Source organism: Osmia lignaria, chromosome 2 (assembly GCF_051020975.1).
Source record: "Osmia lignaria lignaria isolate PbOS001 chromosome 2, iyOsmLign1, whole genome shotgun sequence".
In the NCBI taxonomy this organism is placed as follows: Eukaryota; Metazoa; Arthropoda; class Insecta; order Hymenoptera; family Megachilidae; genus Osmia; species Osmia lignaria.
In genome coordinates, this window is record NC_135033.1 from 10506826 (window position 1) to 10529583 (window position 22758).

A 22758-nucleotide genomic window follows, 5' to 3' on the forward strand; every position below is an offset into this window, starting at 1 on the left:
TCTAATTCTAATTTCTAATGGAAGATATTTGTTTAACCTAAGGTGGAATCTTTTGATTCGTCTGTTTCACGTTTTCTTCGACTGAAGAAAAAGAAATGAAAGAAGCAAGGGTGGGTGGGGTTCGAAGAAGCAACCAAAGAGTACGAAGAGGAGCTTCTATAAAGGAGAAACGTAAAGTTTCGAAAGCTTCAGCGTCTTCGAAGTTCTTAAAAGTTTCGTGAAAAAAAGGAAGAAACTTGGTCATCACTTTCGCTGTAACGGGAAAAATCAGTTCGTTAGTTATGTTATTCGTATTTAGGTCATAAATTAAAATCATTCCTAGTTTCAAAAATGGCCCCTTGAAATCAATTGGGAAGCAACAAGCTTAACCCCTCGGATGGCGGACCATGGAGAGAGTCCCGATTTTATATCATTTAACTTTATGTTAATATCCTTGTATATATTTTGTAACTCACCATTGACCCATACTTCGCTGTTCAAGCTATTAAAAACAATTAAAATCATTAATCGAATCGATTTAATTAGAAGTTAATGAAATTGAATGGAAAATATTATCGACGCATGGATGGAAAAAACGATTTCGAAATAGAATAATGGTTCGCAGAGCTGTTCGATAGAGCATCTGTTACACACACGTATCCGTGTATCGCATCAGCGTAACGTAATGCAGTTACATAGTTATGTCGAATATTTTAGCAGAAACTCACTCTCCATGGCTTTTGTTTTACCGCCTACAATTTCGCTTTTCTGCCGACGAAAATTTTCAGGAAAACGCGATCCAGCCAGGGACACAATAGTTATCGAACGGTGAAACTTTGATAAACGTGCACCTTTTGTTAAATCCCGTAGTAGAAGGAGAGCAATTTCGAGTCTCTTTGGAAAAAAAAAAAAAAGGACATGAACTCACCCTGTGCACGCGTGTCACCGTTTTCGAAGGCTGTAATTTTCGTTGACGATTGTGAAGAAACTTACATTCAAGTGGGCAGAATCATCCCCATTGAGGTTTCTCTTATTCTATTCATTATTATTCATCTGGTAGCTATTCTTCAGGGTGATGTTCCCATGACTCAACTTTGCAATTTTTATATTGCTATTTTTTGGAATTTTTAATTAAAATCATTAACCCTTTACTGCATTGTTGCATTATGCTGAAATTATAAGTCATGGTGTTTGCAATGTTACATATATCTTTTTAAACAAATTGCTAGAATAATAATAATTTTACATGTATAGGTTTCTAAAGTGTAGTCGTTTGCATTCAATACGAATTCCACATGGATTTCCATGTAACGTCAAACCACTGTTTGTGACTATACAGTTTGAACGATCTAATTTATAAAGGGTAGATCACTTAGATTAGATCAGATCTTAGAGATTGGAAAGGCAACTTGATGGTTTGCATGGACCATATGCAGCTCATGCTTTATAAGGGTGCTCGACTACCCCCCATAGTAAGATACAAAGGTAAAGATAAACTTAGTTATTTTTTCATGATACTCTTTTCTTTTTTCAAAGGAAATTTAATATTCAATTTTACATCCAGCTTGTAGTAAAAAATGTTTCGTACATTGAATTAACATTTTTTTGCCGAAACGTTTCGACTGCGTTGGTATAAAAAAGGAGGTAGAATAGTGAGAATGATAATTACATATCTCTGGTAAAATGGTACGTGTGGCATTTTGACAGTCAAGGGAACGTTTAAATTGAACAAAAGCGTCTATTATCGAAAAGTCAGAGAGTCAAGCGACACGTGCTTGCTAATTTGTTCCCCCGCACGTGTCACCGATAAAACCGCGTCAAAATATTGCTCGCTATTTGAATAGGGCAATTTATGAAAATAAAGCTCCAAACACGCCTATTTTTCTCCCACTTGAAAAGTATAGTAATTGTTAATCTTTAACCATCGTTTCGATTTTCATTCGTTACCGAAATTTCATCCCCTAACGAAGTGAAACTTGGAAATTCTTTATCTAATTTCTGAAAAATTTGCAAAAATATCTGACCGCGTGTTTTCGTTTAATTTTTCCAATGTAAATTGACGCGAAGACTCGATGGAACGGGTTTCTGCTCGGTTGTCTTTGACGTGCATTCGTCTCAACGGAGAGGATAAATACGATCTGAGAAGAGGCAGTAGGTACAGATCAAAGCCAGTGAATTTTCGATGCACCCGATCGAGGGTGCAGGGGTATCCTGAAAAGGGGGTTCACACCATATCGACAGGGCGTGGTCGAAATCTGTCACACTAGCCACCGACAAACCTGATGCCTTGTCACGGGCTGGCATAGAATTTCTTTCCATTAGGTCAACTAAAAAGTTGATGACATTTTTCAAAGAACCTCGAATACAGGGCGATGGTCGTATAAATATACGAGGAAGTTGAAATGAAAAATTAATATATTATCCAAATTAAATTCATAGAATTATCAATGCCATTTCATATTTTTCCATTGCATTCTTTTAATTAATCAAATATCAGACACCAGTGACCCCCAAAAAATCATTTACTTTTTCATTCATTATTTCTCTCTGATATATTTTCCCAAAGAAATAAAAAAGAATTTTCAATTTAATGGAAAATTGAACGGCAGCTAAGCGTACTAATAAAAGTAAAAATAAAAATCCTTGGAGAACGTCGAAAAGCATCTTCGAACCGTGCAAAGAAACGAGGTGTACAAACGATCCGGAAAGTAACTCAGCATCGATCCCTCGATCCTCCAACAGTTCCTCTTTCCACATTTTCCTTCCCTTCGACCGTTCATTGTCATCGTCATTCTTTCTCCGGCTTCGGTTTTCCTTTCCCTTCTCTTTTTTCCACCCAGCTACTCTCGGTGTACTTTTTTCCTTGCTCGCGTGTTTTGCCAAGAGCCCTCATGGGCGGAAGCGTCACGTACAGCTCTGAAACAAAAACATAGCGACGTCAAATGCGATTACGAGAGCTGCGAGAGCAGCTCCAGAACGCGGATGCTGTGCTAGGTAGGTTAGGTGGAGAACGCGGCGTGGGCGGACGGTGGAGGGCGGCTAGAAAGGGCGGACGAGGGGCGATGAAGGAAACAGGAAAGAGAGAGGGAGAGAAATATCGAGGAAAAAGAGAGTTCGCTCAGGGATGAATCTATACAGGGTGTGGTAATAACTTGGATTGTTTAAAAAAAATATATATATATATATCAAAATAATAAAAATATGATTGCACCCTTGGAACCCTTTAAATGATAGGCAACTTTGAAAATATTTTCTCTCTATCATTTCCATTTTAAAGATCTGAAAAAGGAGACCGAAATTCACATATCTTCAGCGATATATCATTGAAAATAGAATTTGTTTTCACTTCCATCGAGTTACCGTGCAGAAAGTGGAGGAGGGTGAAAGATTCGTGGTAGGGTGAGGAGAAGAGAGTAACAGAGGGGTAGGGTACCGAATGTACGGTATCCAGGTCTGGCTTGGCTGGATAGCAAAGGGTAGCTCGATAGGGACGAGGCAGGAGGGAAAGTGGACGCTTATCAGGGGTGGAGAATTGTCGCCGAGGCGGGGGCGGGTGGTCGGTTGGGGTTCGGGGGTTGATTCTACGAGGGCTTCGAGCGATGGCTCGGCCCGAATGTGAGCTTCTGTGGATCTGTGCGTGCGTGCGTGCGTACATGCGTGCATGGACGAAAAATCGATGGGTACGTTCGACATGGCAAACCATCGACAGATACCATTCTACCATAAATGGAATAGTCATCGAAGATAAAGAAACGTTCGATACTCGTTATTGTTTCATGTAATATTATTTACAACATTTTTCATTATTCCATAACTATTTCTTTTCAGTTCAATTTTTATAAAATCGTGAGATAAATTAATTTTAAAAATTTTTTACTAATTTAAATATATTATCAATTTTATTTTACAAAATTTTGTCGAGGGGGATGTTTTCACCTCTAAGACAGATTCATGAATGGACTGAAATGTTAAAATTTATATAAAAATTATGAAGATTGATATTTATACAAATACTATCTTGATGTTAAGAGATTCGATAAGAAAGTTATTTTTAAGACGACACCCGTTAGAATTAATGTTTCAACGCGGAGGACGAGGCGATGGTCGCCAAGCCTCCATTAAAAAGTTGTTAAACGCAGCCTGACGGCGCCCCGCGGCAAATTGGAACCCCATCATAAGTCTTCCTTGTATATAATGTACATGGCTGTTAGAGCAAGCCATCTACAAGATAGCGATATCAAAGTAATTAAGTATTCGATGAAGATATTTTGATCGACCTTATGGTTGAAACTGATACCGTCCAACAAATAAACAGAAACGTTAAAAAGAAAATGAAAATAATCGTTCGTTTCCATATTTGCATATTTCAAACAATATCTAAAAGCAGATAAATTCTATATTACATGTAGAAAAGTTATTAATGAAAATTAAAATTAATTAAATAAAATTAATTATACATTTTACTCAGCTTGGAACGATGAAGAAAGGAAAATTTCTTTTTACGGTTTAACGTCTCGAAAATGCGATAAATTTGTTTGACATTTTCCTTCCACATATATCCCCGACTTCTCTGCTACTGCTTTTTCTTTTTCGAGAAAAAAGCTCTCGAACAAGTTCAACGTTTTCTACGTAACGCTGACTGGAAACTCTTGGCCAAAGCAACGAGAGGTTCAAAATAAGAGAAAAGCGTAGCGTAAAAAGCATCGAAGGGGTAGGGGGTTGAAGCGAGAGGGAGGTTGGTTTAAAAGTACGTGAAATGGGAAAGGTGCACGAAGGACATACAGGTACTGCTGTAAAATATAAAACTGAGATGGTAGGAGATCGGTTTACTGATATTTTATTAGAAACATAAATATAAAAATTAATTGGATAAATTATCTTAAAAATTTGTACTATTTTTCGTACAAAAAATTACATTAAATATATACAAAATTATTGCAAAATGGTTTTACAGTAGACGTTCGATAATTTCCCGTTTATAGAAAGACCAGACTGTAGAACCCTGAAAGCAGGGAATTATCGAAGGGGTACCGTATTAATGTTATTTATGATCAAAATTGAAGACACAGGATTTTATAAAACCTCCCCCTATATTTTTCTCTCTTCTTCATTGACTTGATTCACGTTCCTCCTTCCAGCTTGTTGCATCGAGGTACGCGGAAAATGATTTTAAAAATATTTTCTTAACCAGGTTAGCCTGAAAGCTAAGCCCATCCACCTTGTGCGTACCTAAAAGGAGGGACGCGTGCGAGTGAAAAGAATTGGTAATGCCGCATCGTGGTTTTTCGACTTGCCGCGGTTTTTACACCCTTCTCTCGCATTCTTTTTTTTTTTTTTCTTCACCCTCGTTGACACTAATCTTTCGTTGTCCATAGACAACGAAAAACCGCCGGGTCTTGAGAGACGACCGCCAATCTTCCGGAAAATTTCACCCTTTAAATTTATAATCACTTTGATCGAGGGACCAATATGGGGGTTGGGACACAGTGCGCTAATATTTATAGGTAAAACATTGTGAATTTAAAGCGATGGGATTTAAAAAAATTAACTAGATTTTCTTTGAGATAAACAACGAGACAATTTATATCTTAAGGGGTTAATTGGTAGATGTTAGCCAAAGATGATTATTTAAATAGGGGATGAAAAGAGTGTATTTCGATAATTATTCGACAGTCTATTTGCGTGCGGCTGCAGCGTAGGATGATACGTGAAATAGAGGGTAGTTGCAGAGTGATAGTGGGGGTGGATTTCGAGAGTCGCGTTCAACCATCCGGAAGCTATGAATATATTATTTGACGGGCAGTTTCGGTAGTCTCCGATCGGATGGAGCATCGATCATGGCTGGCGCATCCCTTTGGGCCATTTTCATGCGTCAGAATGCGACATGCCTCAATCGACCAGCTGCCACGAAATAAAAAAAAAAAATATATCTACATATATTCTTAATTAATAAAACAGTTTGATGAAATATATGCGAGTTACGTATATATCTGACAATCAGTTGCATACAGTGATCTATGCCCCCACCCCAGTTTTATATTTCTGCTTACACTTTGATTCATAATTTAAACTGCTTCGAAGTTTGCTTAAAATGTAGGTAATTTGATGAGGCTATCAGTGATAAAAGGTGAAGATAAAGGGTAATTACCAGGAAGGGTAATACCACCCCTTCTGGTACCTTATAAATTCAACTCTTTCTTGATCCTGTTTTGCAACCCCAAGAAAAACAGTCTGATATACGAAGAAAGAATTTGTTTTTTGTTATACGAACAAAACCGTACATGGTTCGTCCAGATATCACGATAGGAGGTCCTGGTTCGTTGTAATCGGGTAGAAAACTCAATCGCGATCTGACTTTCGCATCAGTAGTTTCACTCATTGTTATTGATTCGATTTTGAATAGGTGCTTGCGGATAAAGAGAAAAAATTTGACAATTGATTCGCTTTTTTTTTATATCCACCCCTATTCAAGATCCTGACAAGCTGCTAATTTGATTTTCCAAAGATGCATTTTTGAGAAAATTTCAGATTTTGTATATACAATCAATTATACTAATTTTATATTATTAATATAATAGTGATTGATTTAATTTACAACATGTTCTTAAATTACACCTGTTACCTTAGGTTCAACTGTGTTCGAATAAAAAATCTGAAATAATTTCAAAGAATTTTGTTGTCCCAGTGCAGTTTGCACGTTTAAAGTGACCCTATCTCGATGCAAAGGCTAGACTACTGTTCCCTGTAAATTAATCGAAGGGCTCACTTCGGGTTGACCCTGCTTTTCTGGGCCACGTGCCCATGGGTATCGGTATTTTGGGATACGTTAATACCTCACTATCTAGACGGATAGAGAGAGAACAGAGCGAAACATCCACTCCTGTACATTGTTTGCGGCTTGGAATCAATAAAAGCATAGCTTTAGGCGACGGTGGTCACCATGGCAACTAGAGACCCATCCGTGTACCCTGTTTCTCTCTCTTCCTCGCCTCCCTCTTCACCCTCTTCGTTCTTCTCGCGGTTTCTCTCTTTCAATTTCTCTCCTACACGCGTGTCTATTCTCTTTTCCCAACTCAAACGACACTCTTTTCCTTTATTTTCATACCTTTGTCACCTTTGTCCCTAGTTCTGGTTTTCATCTTTGTCTTATGGTAGTTGCACGCATCTTTTGTATGCCAATGGATTCTTTTCACTTCTCTTCCTCTCTCTTTTTATTTTCTTGCCTCCGTTTCATGCATTATTTGTCTGTGTAAAGTATTTATAATTTTCATATTTTTACCCCGACATTAATATGCTTAATAATTAGTGTATTGATATGTCTGACTATAGGTGCACATTTTCACTTTGAGTGCCACAGTGAAAATATACAGGTTTAGTCAGACATACTGAAGAATACTAGTAATTGAACTCTAGATTGAAAAATTCAATTATAATATATTTGATAATTTATATTATGGTGTGATCTACTAAATATGGCTGTTTCTACTTAAACTGCCACAGTAGTAATATCAATGTATAGTCAGGCATAGAATATAATTAACCTGTAGACTGCTATGGAGCTCACAGGTGACCAACTCATTATGTACAATTGAATTATGTAATTGAAGAGTTTTATCTACCATTGCTATTATATTTTAATAGTAATTCAAGATAGCTAATTAAAAATTTAACAATTTATTTTATTTTGTTGTGTAATTATTCTTGAGAACCTATTGCAGTCAAGATTTGCCAAATTTAATTTTTAAATCCTAATAAAATTCAGTACAATCGTTGATCTTCGATCCCGCATGAAATTCAAAAATAAAATAGCCCGCTCCGAGGAGAAATCAGCATCGAGCAACTCTTCGAATACGCAAACTCTGTGAAGAAAGTCGATAAATGTCACGCGCTTTCCTCGTTGTAGAATTCCCAGTCGCAAACACTTGTCAAAAAATATTGACACACAAAAATCAAGTAGGAATTTGAGGATCGATAATTAATCAATTCTTCTTTTCGACTTCAGGTAAAGAACATATTTTATTCATTGATTTCTTCATACATTTTAAATTGACACGAATTCAGGGTGGAATGGCAATCTCCGGCTTCGTTTCCATGTTAGGTTAGACTAACCTAACCTCATATAAAGGTAGTTTTGATAGTTGCAACACGTTGAAGCTCAGAGGCGGGATATTTGAAATCATATTTACAAAATCATTCTATGATACTGTTTTACTTTACTTAATTTTATTATATTTAATACTCTATATTATTATCGATTTCTCTATTGTTGGTTCTGTTTTGCTCTTCGCTGTACTTAACACTACAAAAAAAAAATCTGAAGCGGTCACAGGTCCCTTGTAAGTCGACACAGGTACATATGGGCTCTCTTGTTGAATGGACCAAATGATATAAATTATTTATAGATTTCGACACCAGACCGAGGAGGAAAAATCGAGGGTGTTCCGTTCGAACATGGGGTGCGCGTCCCCCCGTGGGGGTCCACTTGCATCGAAAGCCCCTTGAGGCCCCCTACACAACATATGTATTCTCGCTCAACCACCGTAAGCCTATATAAAATTGATTCCTAAGTACCCTGGATTTCTGTCAATCTCGCGCGTCTTTTAACACTATTCTCACTTATCTTTCGTTTGTTCTCTTCATATATTCGAGTGTCAAATTTACCAGGCAAACATGACTGAGAAAAACGATACCCCTTCTGTTTGTTCGTTTTCTTTTTTCATAAAATGATTCTCTACTGACTTCATTCAAAGACTGTATATTATATTTATTTTTTAATTTATCTTTAAATTAAAATATACGCAATTTTATATTTTTCTTAGAGAATTAGAGAATCTCTGAGTCTTCGGTAACTTTACGAACGACTGTAGAAGTTTCTGACGAATGATGTGTAACAAATTTGAAGACGGGCCCAGTGCCGTGCACCGTGCACCCCCCGGGGTCCAATCTAAATCAATCGGCTTGTGGGTAATCGCATAATAATTACTAGGACCCCCTCTACCGCCCATCTGTCACTAGCTAAGGGCTGTTCAACCCTTAGAAGTGGCAGTAGGCTGTGCCACGGCGACACACACGATGAATATGTCCCAGCAGGTCCTATTGTCATTGAGCATGGCAAGAAGTATCGTGCGGTGTCATTCACGCATCTTTTTTAATTTATGTGCCCCACTTGTCTATGCAAAAATACATGATACTACAAATATTCAAATTAATTCAATTCTCCCTTCCCTTATTTTTATCAAATACATTTGAAAATTGTTTTTATCTCTCAAAATTGAAATTTTTGATCTCTTACATTGTTTCAGACGAACAAATGCTAACCACACTTTTCATCGGTCTATGTATTGGATCTTCTAATGGTTTTCGTGGACCACATCATCCGCGAAGCGACATTTCCCATCACCATTATTCTCCCCAGAAAAACATTAAAATAACGCAGGATGCAAATTTACTTCAAGATGCTACGTTAGTTCACACTTAACTCATTCCTTCGATATGAATTTTATTTAAGTATGTGTTCATTGTTTTATCATACACTGTTTCTTTTTATTTCACTTACCTAAATATCACTGCTACCCCTATCAAAATAATTTTCTTCTTTTTTTTTTCTAATTCTTTTTTTAAATTTTTATTTACCTGTTACAATTATTCTATATTGATACATGTTCATTTTAATGTCATTTAATGAAAATGAAAGCTATAAGTATGTAATTTTAGCCATTTAAAAGAAGACATGGGATCCATGGCAGATCAATTGGATTTTTCAAACATGACTGAACAAGAAATAGAATTCCACTATTTTAAGTATGTTTTTAGTCAGTTTTTAAATAATTGTAGAAAATTAATTACTGTATTAATCATAGAGTGCACGACGTCGATAATAATGCCAAGTTGGATGGCTTAGAAATTCTCCATGCAATCCAACATACATTTCACGAAAATAAAGTGACCAATAATAAAGGTGAAGGCTTCAGCGAGGAGACGAAAAGCGCGGATTGCGAAGATGATTTACCTTGGATAGTAGGTACGTGAATAATTATTTATCTGAACGATCGAATAAATTTTTCATCTATTTAATTTTATAATTTTCATTTTCATCTATTGTTATCAAGAACTGATAGACAAAGTACTGAAGGAGGATGATGTAGATAATGATGGGTACCTTGGATACGTTGAATATGTACTTGGAAGACAAAGAGACCATATTTCTCAGGCAAAAAGAAATGACAAAGTGAAAATTGAAAACTGAAAAGTTTTTAATAAATGGTATATATTGGTAAGGGACATGCCTAAAACACATTCAAAGAAATATTTTTTAATTTTCTTTATTCAACTTATTTCTAACTGTTCTAAAATATACGAACAATATAAATTTTAATACAGTTTTAATCGGTAAGATAAAACGATTTTATTTTTTATCTACCTATAGCGCAAAATATCTATTGTACGTTTGTATATAAATCAAATAATACTGTGTACATAATTTCATACATTTTCAATTGACAGAGTGACTCGTAAATTAATTATGAATTTCAAATTCATATTTGAATAATGACCTAAATATATTTTCACCACTCAAACTAATACAAACTTTGTACACCTAAAATGCGCTTCATATATATATATATTAATAAAGGAAATTTACTAATGTGTTGGGATTAATTTATCTTATAATATCTGGAAATTTTAATCACAAAATTAAGGTACTAATACCATGTTACAAATATTTATTTAAACGGCATATCAGTCGGTATTCCTTGTATACAAATATCAAAATTAAAATACTAAACATTTTAAAAAATCTTCAAATTACTGTATTTATTTTGTCACTGAATTCTTTTACAAATTAGGTAAAATCATGTATTTACTCCAAAACGCATAATGGATTCTCTGTTACGACAAGACATTTCTCCCAGAGGTCTTTGGCTATTTGTACCTGTCAAAAAGAAATAATCATATATTCTTGTAAATGACTTGACTATATTTCTCAACTTACCTTATTATGTTCACCCTCAACTGGCAAATCTTCGACTCGTATAAACTCAGGATATTGCAATATTATTTCTTGTACAGCAGGTACGAATTCTTTGCTAACTTCTAAAAATTGTGGTTCGTACTCATGATACTCCTTTGAATTTTCGGTGGAATAGTATATTCTAAATGTTTCATCTTCTTTAATCAATCTAAAAACAATATATAATATATATTTTTCAGTTCAGTATTAATTTCAGTCTTCGTTAAATCATACCTTATACAATGAGATCTCATTAATCGTATCCTAGTATCGGGTTCTATCTCTACTCTATTTTTGACTGCTCCATTTGCAGTCATCTGCTCACCATCTTCAACAACCGAACATTCTCGTTCAATTTCAAAAAGAGCGGGTGGTAGAAAATCGTATACATGACCCTTAGCCATCATATCTGCAGCTTTGTCCATGTCCATATGATCTATCAATTTGTTAAATAAATTTTTTATTTTCGCTTTGAATTCTTCTTTGCTATTGCTCTGAGTCCCAGAATGCACATAACCAGTGTGTCTTAAATAATCAAGAGGCAATCCTTTTCGAAATTCACTGTCGGTTCTTATGGCGGTGTTTAACGCTTCAGGAAGCAGTTTCTCTAAATAATCGCCCCAACTATTTTTTTGATACACACTCAACGTGATATGGAGACTGTGCGTGTTGTCCAAGGTTTCACCTTGATGAATGGTCCCTCGTGGAAAGTATAACAAATCTCCTTCGTTTACAATTGTATCTAATATCGGTTCACCAATTTCAGTTTGCGAGAAGTTCTCTGAGGAATACCTCGCTAAATATTCGCTTTCGTTTCGCGGTTTGTACAGTCTCCATCTTTTCTTTCCTTCAACTTGTAATATAAAAGCTTCGATGTCGTCGTAATGGGGTGCAAATCCTTGGCTATTAGGCGGTGTTAAGTAAGAATTAGCACCGACGAAACAACCAAAAAATTCTTGAAGGATAGCTAAAAATATAAAATATTACAGTCACGCTATTATATACTACAGTCAACGACAATTACATACTTATTTTTAAAACAGTGAGTACCATTTAATTTATATAAGTCTGGTATGTACGTTTGTGGATTCAACATTCTAACAGAACATCCATTCATATAATAATCCCAAACAACACTAGGAACCGCACGACCAACAGGATTATGTGTTTCTCTTACACCGTTTTCGTACGAGGTGATGTCAATATTTTTGGTGAACATTATATAAGATTCTCTTAATATTTTATCTAACATTGGAGTGGACATGAGTGATTTGTAGTAATTTGGAAACTTCCGCTTAATGTGAACTGGTGTTTTTTCCCAATTGTTTCTGAAATTAGAATTATAGATTATTTATTAAAATAAAAAAGTTAAAGGTATGTTTAGAACTTACTCAAAGAAATCCTCTACTTTCATTGGGTGTATTAACCACCCAAATATAACATGGCTAGTTATCAATGGATTCTGATGATCTTCTTCAGATACTTTATTTTTAGTGTAAGCTTTTTGTTCATCATCCTTTTTCAATTTTCTGCTTTTATTTTGCTTCTGTGCAATTTGTTTCATTTTTGCAACACCTGTATTCATGGTTAAAAGGGAACCTTTTCCTTTCTTCTTTGATTCCTTTTCTTTTAGACTATTGGCTACTGGTACATTGTTATTTTTCTTATTGTGTATTACTTTATGAACTACTTTATTTTTCTTAGAAGTGACAGAGCGATTAGGTTTTTTAGATACAACATTCTTTTTCTTTGTGATTTGAATCTTATTTGTAGGAACTTTATTTGCGCGTTGAACACTTCTTTGTGCAGCTGTTTGCTTTGTCTTCTCCTGTACTTCAAGTTTAATATTATCCTTTGGAATGATTTTTTTCCCAGGAGAAGCATGTCTTTTTTTTAATTTCTTTGATTTTGAAGATAGTTCTACATTCTTACGTTTCATAGCATACATTGCGAATGCTGATATTGGCTCACGTTGTTTAAGCATCTGTAAAAAGAGGGTTGTAAGATAATGTTCATAAATAATAAGTCATAAATTTTAAATATACATATAACAAAATCGGCAAATTTTGAGGTTATATTTCAATATTATATCGTAACAAAATATTTCTTTATGATTACTGTGAACTATATGCAGTGGTACACAGTTTATAATATATTTCAATTAAACAAGGTATGTATTTAACACTTCACTGTTATAAATCTTCGAATTTGTCATTCACAACACGTGTATTCAATTGCACGTCATATTGAAAATAATAAACACAGGACTGTGATTATACATTCAATAAGATTGGACATGCCTTTGTATTCGAGGGGTCTGAAGTGCCCCAAAAACTTCGATTGACTCTTATCTTACTATAAAAAACGTAAAACACTTCTCAATGGAACAGTTTAAAATTTAGATTCTAAACACACGTTGATGGTAACAGTAGATTGCTTTGATACCAAACGATTACACCCCATCATTTAATGTCTCAAATGGTCTCGAACTTAGGGTTGCCATATTTGTTGAAATTGTAGTCATTGCTATAAGTTAGCCGCTCCGCACTGAAGCGCGTCAGTCTGTCTTCGGACGTCAAAGAAGTAGGGTGTAGAGGTAAAGATAGGGCCCTTCTCTCAACACTAGAAATGACGGCTTCACCACCAAAAGCGGGTCCCTGGCGTCCGGAGTGGGGGCTCCAAGCGCCTTTACACGCGGCTCAAGTAAAGGCCGGCACAGGGTGCGACCCCCGGTGTCGGCCACATGCTAGGCACCCTATATGGGTACCAATATGGCAGGCATGGAGGGCTCCGGAGTACATAAGGTCCCAGAGTCCTCCTTAGCGCCAGTGTCGGTCGCCGTGGGGTTTTAGTCAGTAGGAATCTGACACTCCCCCGCCGCCCTCCCCCAGGGGTCGGTGGGGGGTCTTATGCAAGATTTCCCCACGTTAAAAAAAAAAAAAAAAAAATTTACAGACACTGATTCCAACAAAGGTAGCTGGCTGTTATTAACCGATCGACGTAGAGCGAAGTGGAACATCATCAGTCTTACAGCGACCGTCGTGGGGTGCAGATCTACCTGTTAAAGATACATATACCCTTACTTTATTTTCTGCGATCATGTAATTTGCTGTTTCTATCTTCTTAGCTTATTGAATAAACTCATGAGGAGGATGAACATGTTGATTTTATTACTCCCGTGTGCATCCTTTGCATCCTTTGCATCCTTTGCATCCCTTGCATCCCTTGCACCCCTTGCAACCCTTGCAACCCTTGCATCCTTTGTATATCCTTTGCATATCCTTTGCATATCCTTTACATATCCTTTGATTATCCTTTGCATCCTTTGCATCCTTTGCATCCTTTGCATATCCTTTGCATATCCTTTGTATATCCTTTGTATATCCTTTGTATATCCTTTGCATATCCTTCGCATCATTCTTTGATCTAAATTTTTTTCGAAAAAATAGCGCCCTCTAGTGGCAAAAATGCGAACTAAATTTTCGATGTCGAATCAGCGCCATCTAGGGATAGAAAAAGGAACTAAATCATTCTAAAATTTTGGCCCTCTAGCGGCAAAAATGCGAACTAAATTTTTGATGTCGAATCAGCGCCCTCTGGGGATAGAAAAAAGAACTAAATCATTCTAAAATTTTGGCCCTCTAGCGGCAAAAATGCGAACTAAATTTTCGACCTCGGATCAGCGCCCTCTGGTGGTAGAAAAAGGAACTAAATTTTGCACAAAAATTGATTTTTTTATAAGGGTTGCAGGGACACAAGGGTTCGCGGAATGTAAAAAAAGCAAGGATATAAGGAATGCAGGGATGTAGGGGTTGCATTGTTGTAAGGGATGCGGGGGTATAATTAATGCAGCGATATAAAAAACATAGGAATATAAGGGATGCCAGGATGTAAGGAATGCAGGGATGTAAGGGTTGCATTGTTGTAAGGGATGCGGGGGTATAATTAATGCAGCGATATAAAAAACATAGGAATATAAGGAATGCCAGGATGTAAGGAATACAGGGATGTAAGGGTTGCATTGTTGTAAGGAATGTGAGGGTATAATTAATGCAGCGATATAAAAAACATAGGAATATAAGGGATGCCAGGATGTAAGGAATGCAGGGATGTAAGGGTTGCATTGTTGTAAGGGATGCGGGGGTGTAATTAATGCAGCGATATAAAAAACAGGGATATAAGGGATGTCAGGATGTAAGGAATGCAGGGATGTAAGGGTTGCATTGTTGTAAGGGATGCGGGGGGTATAATTAATGCAGCGATATAAAAAACATAGGAATATAAGGGATGCCGGGATGTAAGGAATGCAGTGATATAAGAAGTGCTGGGAGGTAATCCCTGCGAGGTCCATGAAATGAATGAAAAAAATAAATTGCTACAAAGGGAAGCCTTGGTCCATAAAGAGTAGGAATAAGATAAACAATAACTGGGAAGGGCGGTCTCCGCGAGGCCCATAAAGAGAAATAAAATAATTAATAACTAAAAGGGGTGGACTTGAGTCCATAAGGAGGGATAAAATAATGAATAAAATAATAAGAGTCAAAGGAAGTGTCTAGGAGTGTCTAGGACCCCTAAATCGTAGCCCTTTGAAAACGAAAGCATGTCCAGTCTTTTGCCACTGTAGTCAGTGCTTCAACGCACGTTCGTATATGGCGCTAACCGTAACATTCAAACGCAATGAATAATAATAAATATTTATAATTATGGGTGATAAAAGCCGGAAAGATTTTTATAGAAATAAATGGTACCCAAGTAAAAAAATATCCAACAAATCTCGTAGTAAGATTTTTCTATGATATGATTTTAATTTATAAGAATATTTCTATATGTATACATATATTTATAATGTCTTACAGAATCTGATGATGGAAACAGACAAAGTAATCAAAAGCTATGTCGATTTTTAGACCCTATTGAGACAAGCAATTTATTAAATACATATGACACTTATATCAATTTTGATATTTCTTACTATGGATGGAAGTTATTTTTTTATGATGAAGGTAGGAACATCTTTATATCAATTCATAAATGTTTCTGTAACTTCTTTGGACATTATATTTTCATTATATCTATTAAATAATTTATCTTTCAGAATATGAGGAGAATTCTGATACTGTTAAAAAAGTTCAGACAGTAGAACGCTTTATAAATAGACATCAACGATTATCAACTATGCTTTCATTAGAAAATTTAGAAAATGGGATAGTTTTTGTAATTGATATATGTGAATTATACAGTGATCAAGATTTTTTAACTGAGTGGCCTGATTTTAAAAGAAACATATATGAAAATCCTGTACACACATTAAATTGTTTTAAGCTTGCCATGCATCAGGTAATTTTTATAACTAATAATTTTAAGGTACGGATATATCCATTGAATAAATGTCATTTAATTTTATTTTCAGAAAATATTAAATACAATACCTCCGCAAAGTTTAAGTTTTTTAAACATTATAAATACATTGTCTACTGTTAGATTAAATGTATTAAATTATAAACCAGTTATATCCTTGCAAGACTTGAAAGCAAGTTTATATGGTATGTATTTATATGGTATTCTGCAAAGAAAACATTTTAGAAGCTAAATCTTTTTTAACAGGAAAGTTGATATCTGTTAGGGGCTGTGTAATAAGAGTAGGTCATGTGAAACATCTCCCAGAATGGATTGTATTTATGTGTCGCAAATGTAACTTGCAAAAAATGGTTAAACAGCCACTGGGAATTTATACGGTTCCAAAGAAATGTAGTATATGTGGTGTGTCCAAATTTCGTGTAATATTAGATTCCCCATTAATAAGAAGTGTTTCCTTTCAAATTATTAAGATACAAGAACTTTCGAGCGACGAACAGGTCATTATTAATATAAGTGAAACATTTTTACTATCATTGTATTTGAGTAGAAATTAATATAATCTGCTTCTTTCTTCCATACTTAGAACAGTAAGGGTAGCATGCCACGGATATTCGATATTGAATTAAGAGATGATTTAGTGAGTACTTGTATGCCTGGGGATGATATCACTTTAACTGGAATTATAAAGGTAAAGTATATATTAATTGCGCGTACATTTTATAATTAATTTCGTATTTAATGTTACATGTTTAGGGAAACAATACAGCTAAAACACAAAATAAAAGTCAATTTACTTTATTCATGGAAGCTATTACCATAATGAATAATAAACAAAAGTTTCAAAATAAAAATATTATGAGCGACGAAATGTCGGTAAAGGATTATTTAGCAATAAAGGTATACAGAACATTTATTACACTTTAATGGACTTTTGATATTATTTAATATTTATGATTTTTATTACTTACGATAGGAAGTATATAATACACCGAATATTTTTTCACTCTTGGTACATTCACTTTCTCCAAACATATATGGTCATGAAATGGTCAAAGCTGGATTAATATTAAGTTTGTTTAGTGGAAATGCAGAACACTTAGAGTTAAGAGAAAACATACATGTATTAATGGTCGGTGATCCTGGTCTTGGAAAATCACAAATGTTACAAGCATGTTCAAGAGTTGCTGCAAAAGGTATATTTCAATTATTTATCTTAATCTTATTCCTGTTGGATTATATCTTTGTATAATTTGCAATAATAATTTTTGAAGGTGTATATGTATGTGGAAACTCTAGTACATCTTCTGGTCTGACAATAACACTTATAAAAGAAAATAAAAGTAATAACTTTTCATTAGAGCCAGGTGCATTAGTTTTAGCAGATAGGGGTTGCTGCTGTGTTGATGAATTTGATAAAATATCCAAACAACATGCGGTATAATTATTACCTTAAATATTAAATTAAATACTTATGATTAGTACAGTTTTCGTAAAAACAAAATTTTTCGATTATAGGCTTTATTAGAATCAATGGAACAGCAGAGTGTAAGTGTTGCTAAATCAGGAGTAATCTGTTCTCTCCCTAGTAGAACTTCAGTTCTTGCTGCCGCAAATCCAATTAGTGGTCGATTTCATAGAAATAAAACATTATTGCAAAATTTAAAAATGAGCCCACCTCTGTTGTCACGTTTTGATTTAATATTTTTGTTATTAGATCAACCAAATAGAGTGCGTATTTATTAATATTGATTTGAAACGTTAATAATTATTATTCAGAAACATTACGTATTTTATTTGCAATCCAGGATATAGATAATTTCTTGTGTAAGCATGTGATGTCAGTCCACAATGACTTAAATACAATTAAAGGCACGCAAGGTAGTACATTTCAGAATACCAATATGTCAGATACAATGAACGTTTCATTGAGGTAATTACGAATAATTTTATACAAATAATCATTCTTTATAATACATCATTTTTATTGAAGCATACTCTTTTAGAGACAGACTAGTATTCTTTTTAAACGAAAACACGAGTACTATTCCACATTTAATTCTTCGAAAATATATCGCGTATGCTCGACAATACGTCAAACCAAAATTAACTAAAGAGGCAGCAGCAGTATTACAAAATTATTATTTAGAACTTCGAAAGAAAAACAATAAATATTGTGGCCTACCAGTGTATAATAGACAACTAGAAGCTATGATAAGATTAACCGAGGTTTAAATTTATTAAACATTTACATAAATTTTAAATATGCACATTCTGTTTTTTTGAGAAAAATCAAATTAAAATTACAGGCTAGAGCAAAATTGGAATTACGCACCGAAGCGATAGAAACAGATGCTATGGATGTAATAGAAATTCTACGATATACATTTGATAATGAAATCATTGATTGGCAATCTTTGGGTAATAAAAAAGTAACAAATAAGAAACAGGTAAACCAAATTTTACATAAATTTACAATAATAAAAACTAACGATTAGTTAATATCATAACGAAACCGTTTTTTTTAAAGGTCAGAAAAATGATAAAAATATTAAAGGAAGAAACTTTTAATAACAGCAATACAACATTTTCTATAAAACGGCTACAAGAAATCGCGTTGGATAACAAAATTCTGGTAGATAATTTTGCAGAGCTTATTTCAAAATTAAACGAAAGTGGTATTTTATTGAAAACTAATAGCAATACTTTCAAGTTTATTTCTTGCTAATCTTACTTTTCTAACATAAAATGTAGACAAATGGGTCAGACATTTCTTTCTTTACACTTCTCTTTAAGAGAAATCTAAGTTGCACTACTTTGTACATACATTGTACATAACGAAATACTTACATATGTAATCTAAATAATTTATGTTGTTCGAATAATCTGAAATGTTCCATAAATGTGTATGTTCAATCCAACAGTATTTTAATATAATTGATGTACAGTTTTGTATTCTTCAGTAGCATAAAATAAATGCACACCAAAATTGTTAGTTGTTTGCTTTTACACTTCAAAACAGTCTGCTTTACACGGCAAACGCCAATGCAAATAAAAGCAGCATACTGGTCCTGGTTTATGAAGACAATTACATCTCTGGCAAGGTCGTTTAGGTATGTAGTATTTTGGTTCTGGAGGAGGTGGAGCAGGTATAGTAATCGGATTCCTGTTTAATATAACCATCATAATATATCCTATCAATTGCAGTTGTTCTTACGTGCCGAGCGGACAAAATGATAAAACTTAAGGAAAGTACATTTAAAAAGTCCATTTTACAGGACACATTGCAGTCCTGGTTAGACATGTCGTTGCGCATGGCGGAGGGCAATATGGGATACATTTTGGTGGACAGGGTCCGCACGGCACTGGAGGTGTGCATATTGTAATTCTACACGGTGGTGGGCATGCTATGCAACGTGGCGGATAACATGAGTAAGATACACACGATGAACATGTTGGTAACCGGTACTGGACTACAGGTGGGCAGCATGGAGAACAAGGATTTGGGCAAGGATTTCCACAAGACATTTTTCTATTTTTTTCTCTTTTAAATTTATGTTCTATTAGAAGAACTTCAAATTTTGACAACTAATTTTCATATAAAATAATGCCAAACAACTGATATTTAGATAAAATTATTATTCACTTGTTACATATTGTAAATATGTTCAGAGTAATTATGATTTTTTCCTGGTATTAAACCATTTTGACCTTACGTTTAAATTCTAAATTAATCGAGTAAAAAGTACATTAAAGTGCAGCATGAACGCATAAAAAAAAATCTAAATTCTACGATTTCTACGTAAATTAAAGTAAAATAAAAATTTTTTGTTGATTGCTTCAATATAATCCGGATTAAAAATGCCCTGCGATGGAAAGAATCCAAATTGTGAAAGAAGACGAGCATTATTAGGTGAACTAAAATGTTTAATTTCATCAATGGAAATGCAGTAAGTATATTTAGATTACATTAATAAACGTAGATATATTTATAAATTTAAAAATCATTTATTATAGAAAACCATGCGAATGGGACGAGCCTCCTGCACCTTGCAACTATGAGTACCTCTGTTGTGTGAGTACCTACTGATTTTTAAATTCATTCTTCTCAAATGAGGGGGAAAAGTATGGAGCGAGGGAAGTCCGAAACTCCTCTAAATATACCTTCTTCTTAAGTTACATATTTAAATTTACAGAATCCTCTTAAACGCTGTAGAAGTTTCGATTTTCGAACAAGCATTATATACAGATGCGAGTGCATCAAGAGAAATGGTTTACAAGATAGATGTATGATGTGGCACTGCTTGGGTAGACCAGCGTGTATGACAAAGTTATATCCTATTTGCTGTCCAGGACGCAATGCGTTAATGAAACTAATGGAATTAGATGATGTGGAATCTGCTTTACGAAAATTCTTCTGTGCCGATCAAGCTAGAAAAGATGCATTAGCTACATATTGCACAATGACTTGCAATAAGAATAAAAATCCGTGCTGCCCGAATGAGCAAAGAGTAGTTTGTAGCCCTCCTTGTGGCGAACCTTGTTGTATGTCACCTTGTACAACTTATAATATTTGCTCTCCTTGCCCACCACCATGTCCACCACCATGCTCACCATGCTCACCATGCTCACCATGCCCGCCATGCTCACCATGCCCGCCATGTTCTCCATGCCCGCCATGTTCTCCATGCCCGCCATGTTCTCCATGCCCGCCATGTTCACCATGCCCGCCATGTTCACCATGCCCGCCATGTTCACCATGCCCGCCATGCTCACCATGTCTACCATGCCCGCCATGCTCACCATGTCTACCATGCCCGCCATGCTCACCATGTCTACCATGCCCGCCATGCTCACCATGCCTGCCATGCTCACCATGCTCACCATGCCCACCATGCTCACCGTGCCCACCGTGCTCACCGTGCGTACCATGCTGTTCACCGTGCTTACCATGCTGTCCACCACCTTGTCCGCCACCGTGTGCACCACCGTGCCCACCACCGTGCATAATATCATGTCCACCACCCTGTTGTCCACCATGCCCACCACCCTGTTGTCCACCATGCCCACCACCCTGTTGTCCTCCATGCCCACCACCCTGTTGTCCACCATGCCCACCGCCGTGTCCACCGCCGTGCACACCACGGTGCCTACCCCTCTGCCCACCACCATGTCCGCCTTGTCCTCCACCCTGTCCACCATGTCTACAAATATGTCCACCACCTTGCCCACTACCCTGTCCACCACCCTGTCCACCACGATGCCTACCACCATGCCCACCACTATGCCCTCCACCTGTTCCACCACCCTGCCCACCAATTTTACCATTATGCCCACCACCACCCCCACCAAGATTCCGTCCGCGATGCCCTCCACCATGTCCCCCACCATGTCCACCACCTTGCCCACCACTTTGTCCACCTCCGTGTCTACCATCATGCCCTCCACTTTGTCTATCACCATGTGTATCGCCATGTTCACCATGTACACCCTCTTGTCTACCAGCTTATTGTCCTCGCCCACTACCTTGTGTCCCTTCCCCATATGCTGCTATTTGTTTCTAATTTTAGTTCCCAATTTCTTTCCTACCCATTTTTCTACCACATTTATATGTTATAAATTTATTGTTGTGCCCAAGTTTATTGTGATAAATAAACAATTTCTTTAATACCTACGTGTACATCTGCAGTTTCGTTGAAATACAATATAGAGATGTCTGAGTTGCTGAGATGTAAGAGATGCAGAGATATAAGGGTTGCGATGTTGCAGGGGATAAAGGGGTATAATAAAGCATAGCAGAGATAGTAGGAATGCAGCGATATAAGTGATATATGTATGATCGAACTCATTATTCATTTTACTGGTTAATTAATAAATCGACTCGCTTTAGCGACTAGCTGTTTACGAAAATTTTGTTTTTTCTCGAATACAAAAGTATCTGCTGCTAGTTGAATATAATGCCTGCTGGCTCGAAGTATCATACCCAGTGATGGGGACACCTTCCCCTCCGCTGGCTTAGACCGCCATTTTGCCTAAAGGGACGCCAAGCGTGCAGACCTACTTTACTTTACAGTTTTCCCCTTTCCATAGGGGTGGCGTACTTTAGGGACAAGCGGTCCCTTTTTGCCCACCGAAAATTGTCGGCCACGCGAGCCGACAAGGTTGGCATCACTGCCAATCCTTTTCTACGCCATTTTCAAATTTACATTACATCCTTTTCACATTTCGTTTCACATTTTGCCATACTTTTAGCTCTATACACTTGTTTCGCGATACTTTTAGCATTCACTCTTTTCGCTTGCGCCCCCTTTTAGTCGCCTCCTACGACAGGCAGGGGATACCGTGGCTGTATTCTAAACCCCCCAGCCACAGGGGGAGCGTGGGGTATCTAGGACCCCTCGAGATCAAAAACA

The 22758-nt window shown here is 36.1% G+C and overlaps 4 protein-coding genes across 17 annotated transcripts in view; 2 read left to right on the plus strand and 2 right to left on the minus strand.

The window, feature by feature from the left end:
• The window catches only part of LOC117608505 (multiple coagulation factor deficiency protein 2 homolog), a 16585-nt gene extending 6222 nt beyond the window's left edge, over positions 1–10363 (plus strand). The window contains exons 1-6 of one of the 4 annotated variants that reach the window (XM_034333739.2): positions 7367–7981; positions 8382–8519; positions 9282–9441; positions 9694–9780; positions 9840–10000; positions 10089–10363. In XM_034333739.2, the coding sequence (XP_034189630.1) occupies positions 9290–9441; positions 9694–9780; positions 9840–10000; positions 10089–10225 (537 nt within the window). In that variant the 5' untranslated portion in view covers positions 7367–7981; positions 8382–8519; positions 9282–9289 and the 3' untranslated portion in view covers positions 10226–10363. The other 3 variants (XM_034333737.2, XM_034333741.2, XM_034333736.2) reach the window with 3 other exon arrangements.
• Positions 10364–10687: 324 nt separating this feature from the next.
• NO66 (Bifunctional lysine-specific demethylase and histidyl-hydroxylase NO66) lies at positions 10688–22701 on the minus strand. 5 transcript variants are annotated; one of them, XM_034333695.2, is made up of 6 exons: positions 22329–22701; positions 12382–12974; positions 12041–12318; positions 11225–11957; positions 10973–11159; positions 10688–10912 (listed from the first exon to the last, which is right to left on the minus strand). In XM_034333695.2, exons 2-6 carry the CDS (start codon positions 12972–12974, stop codon positions 10841–10843), a joined length of 1863 nt encoding a protein of 620 aa, XP_034189586.2. In that variant the 5' UTR covers positions 22329–22701; the 3' UTR covers positions 10688–10840. The 5 variants fall into 5 exon arrangements, with proteins under 5 accessions (XP_034189586.2, XP_034189582.2, XP_034189584.2 ...); XM_034333691.2 differs by lacking the exon at positions 22329–22701 and adding an exon at positions 14074–14202; XM_034333693.2 differs by lacking the exon at positions 22329–22701 and adding an exon at positions 13036–13801.
• Positions 15187–19073, plus strand: LOC117608475 (DNA helicase MCM8). Its single transcript, XM_034333668.2, has 14 exons — positions 15187–15769; positions 15847–15993; positions 16086–16327; positions 16401–16533; positions 16595–16845; positions 16932–17036; positions 17102–17245; positions 17322–17541; positions 17620–17783; positions 17864–18076; positions 18154–18278; positions 18352–18574; positions 18655–18795; positions 18876–19073. The coding sequence occupies exons 1-14, from the start codon at positions 15694–15696 to the stop codon at positions 19071–19073; spliced, it is 2382 nt and encodes a 793-aa protein (XP_034189559.2). The 5' UTR covers positions 15187–15693.
• On the minus strand, positions 16074–21643 carry LOC143305993 (uncharacterized). 7 transcript variants are annotated; one of them, XM_076691556.1, is made up of 4 exons: positions 19330–21643; positions 17467–17532; positions 17317–17403; positions 16074–17022 (listed from the first exon to the last, which is right to left on the minus strand). In XM_076691556.1, exon 1 carries the CDS (start codon positions 21617–21619, stop codon positions 20795–20797), a length of 825 nt encoding a protein of 274 aa, XP_076547671.1. In that variant the 5' UTR covers positions 21620–21643; the 3' UTR covers positions 16074–17022; positions 17317–17403; positions 17467–17532; positions 19330–20794. The 7 variants fall into 7 exon arrangements, with proteins under 7 accessions (XP_076547671.1, XP_076547667.1, XP_076547654.1 ...); XM_076691552.1 differs by having other exon boundaries at positions 17317–19511; positions 19791–21643; XM_076691539.1 differs by having other exon boundaries at positions 17317–19511; positions 19602–21643.
• Positions 22702–22758: the final 57 nt, after the last annotated feature.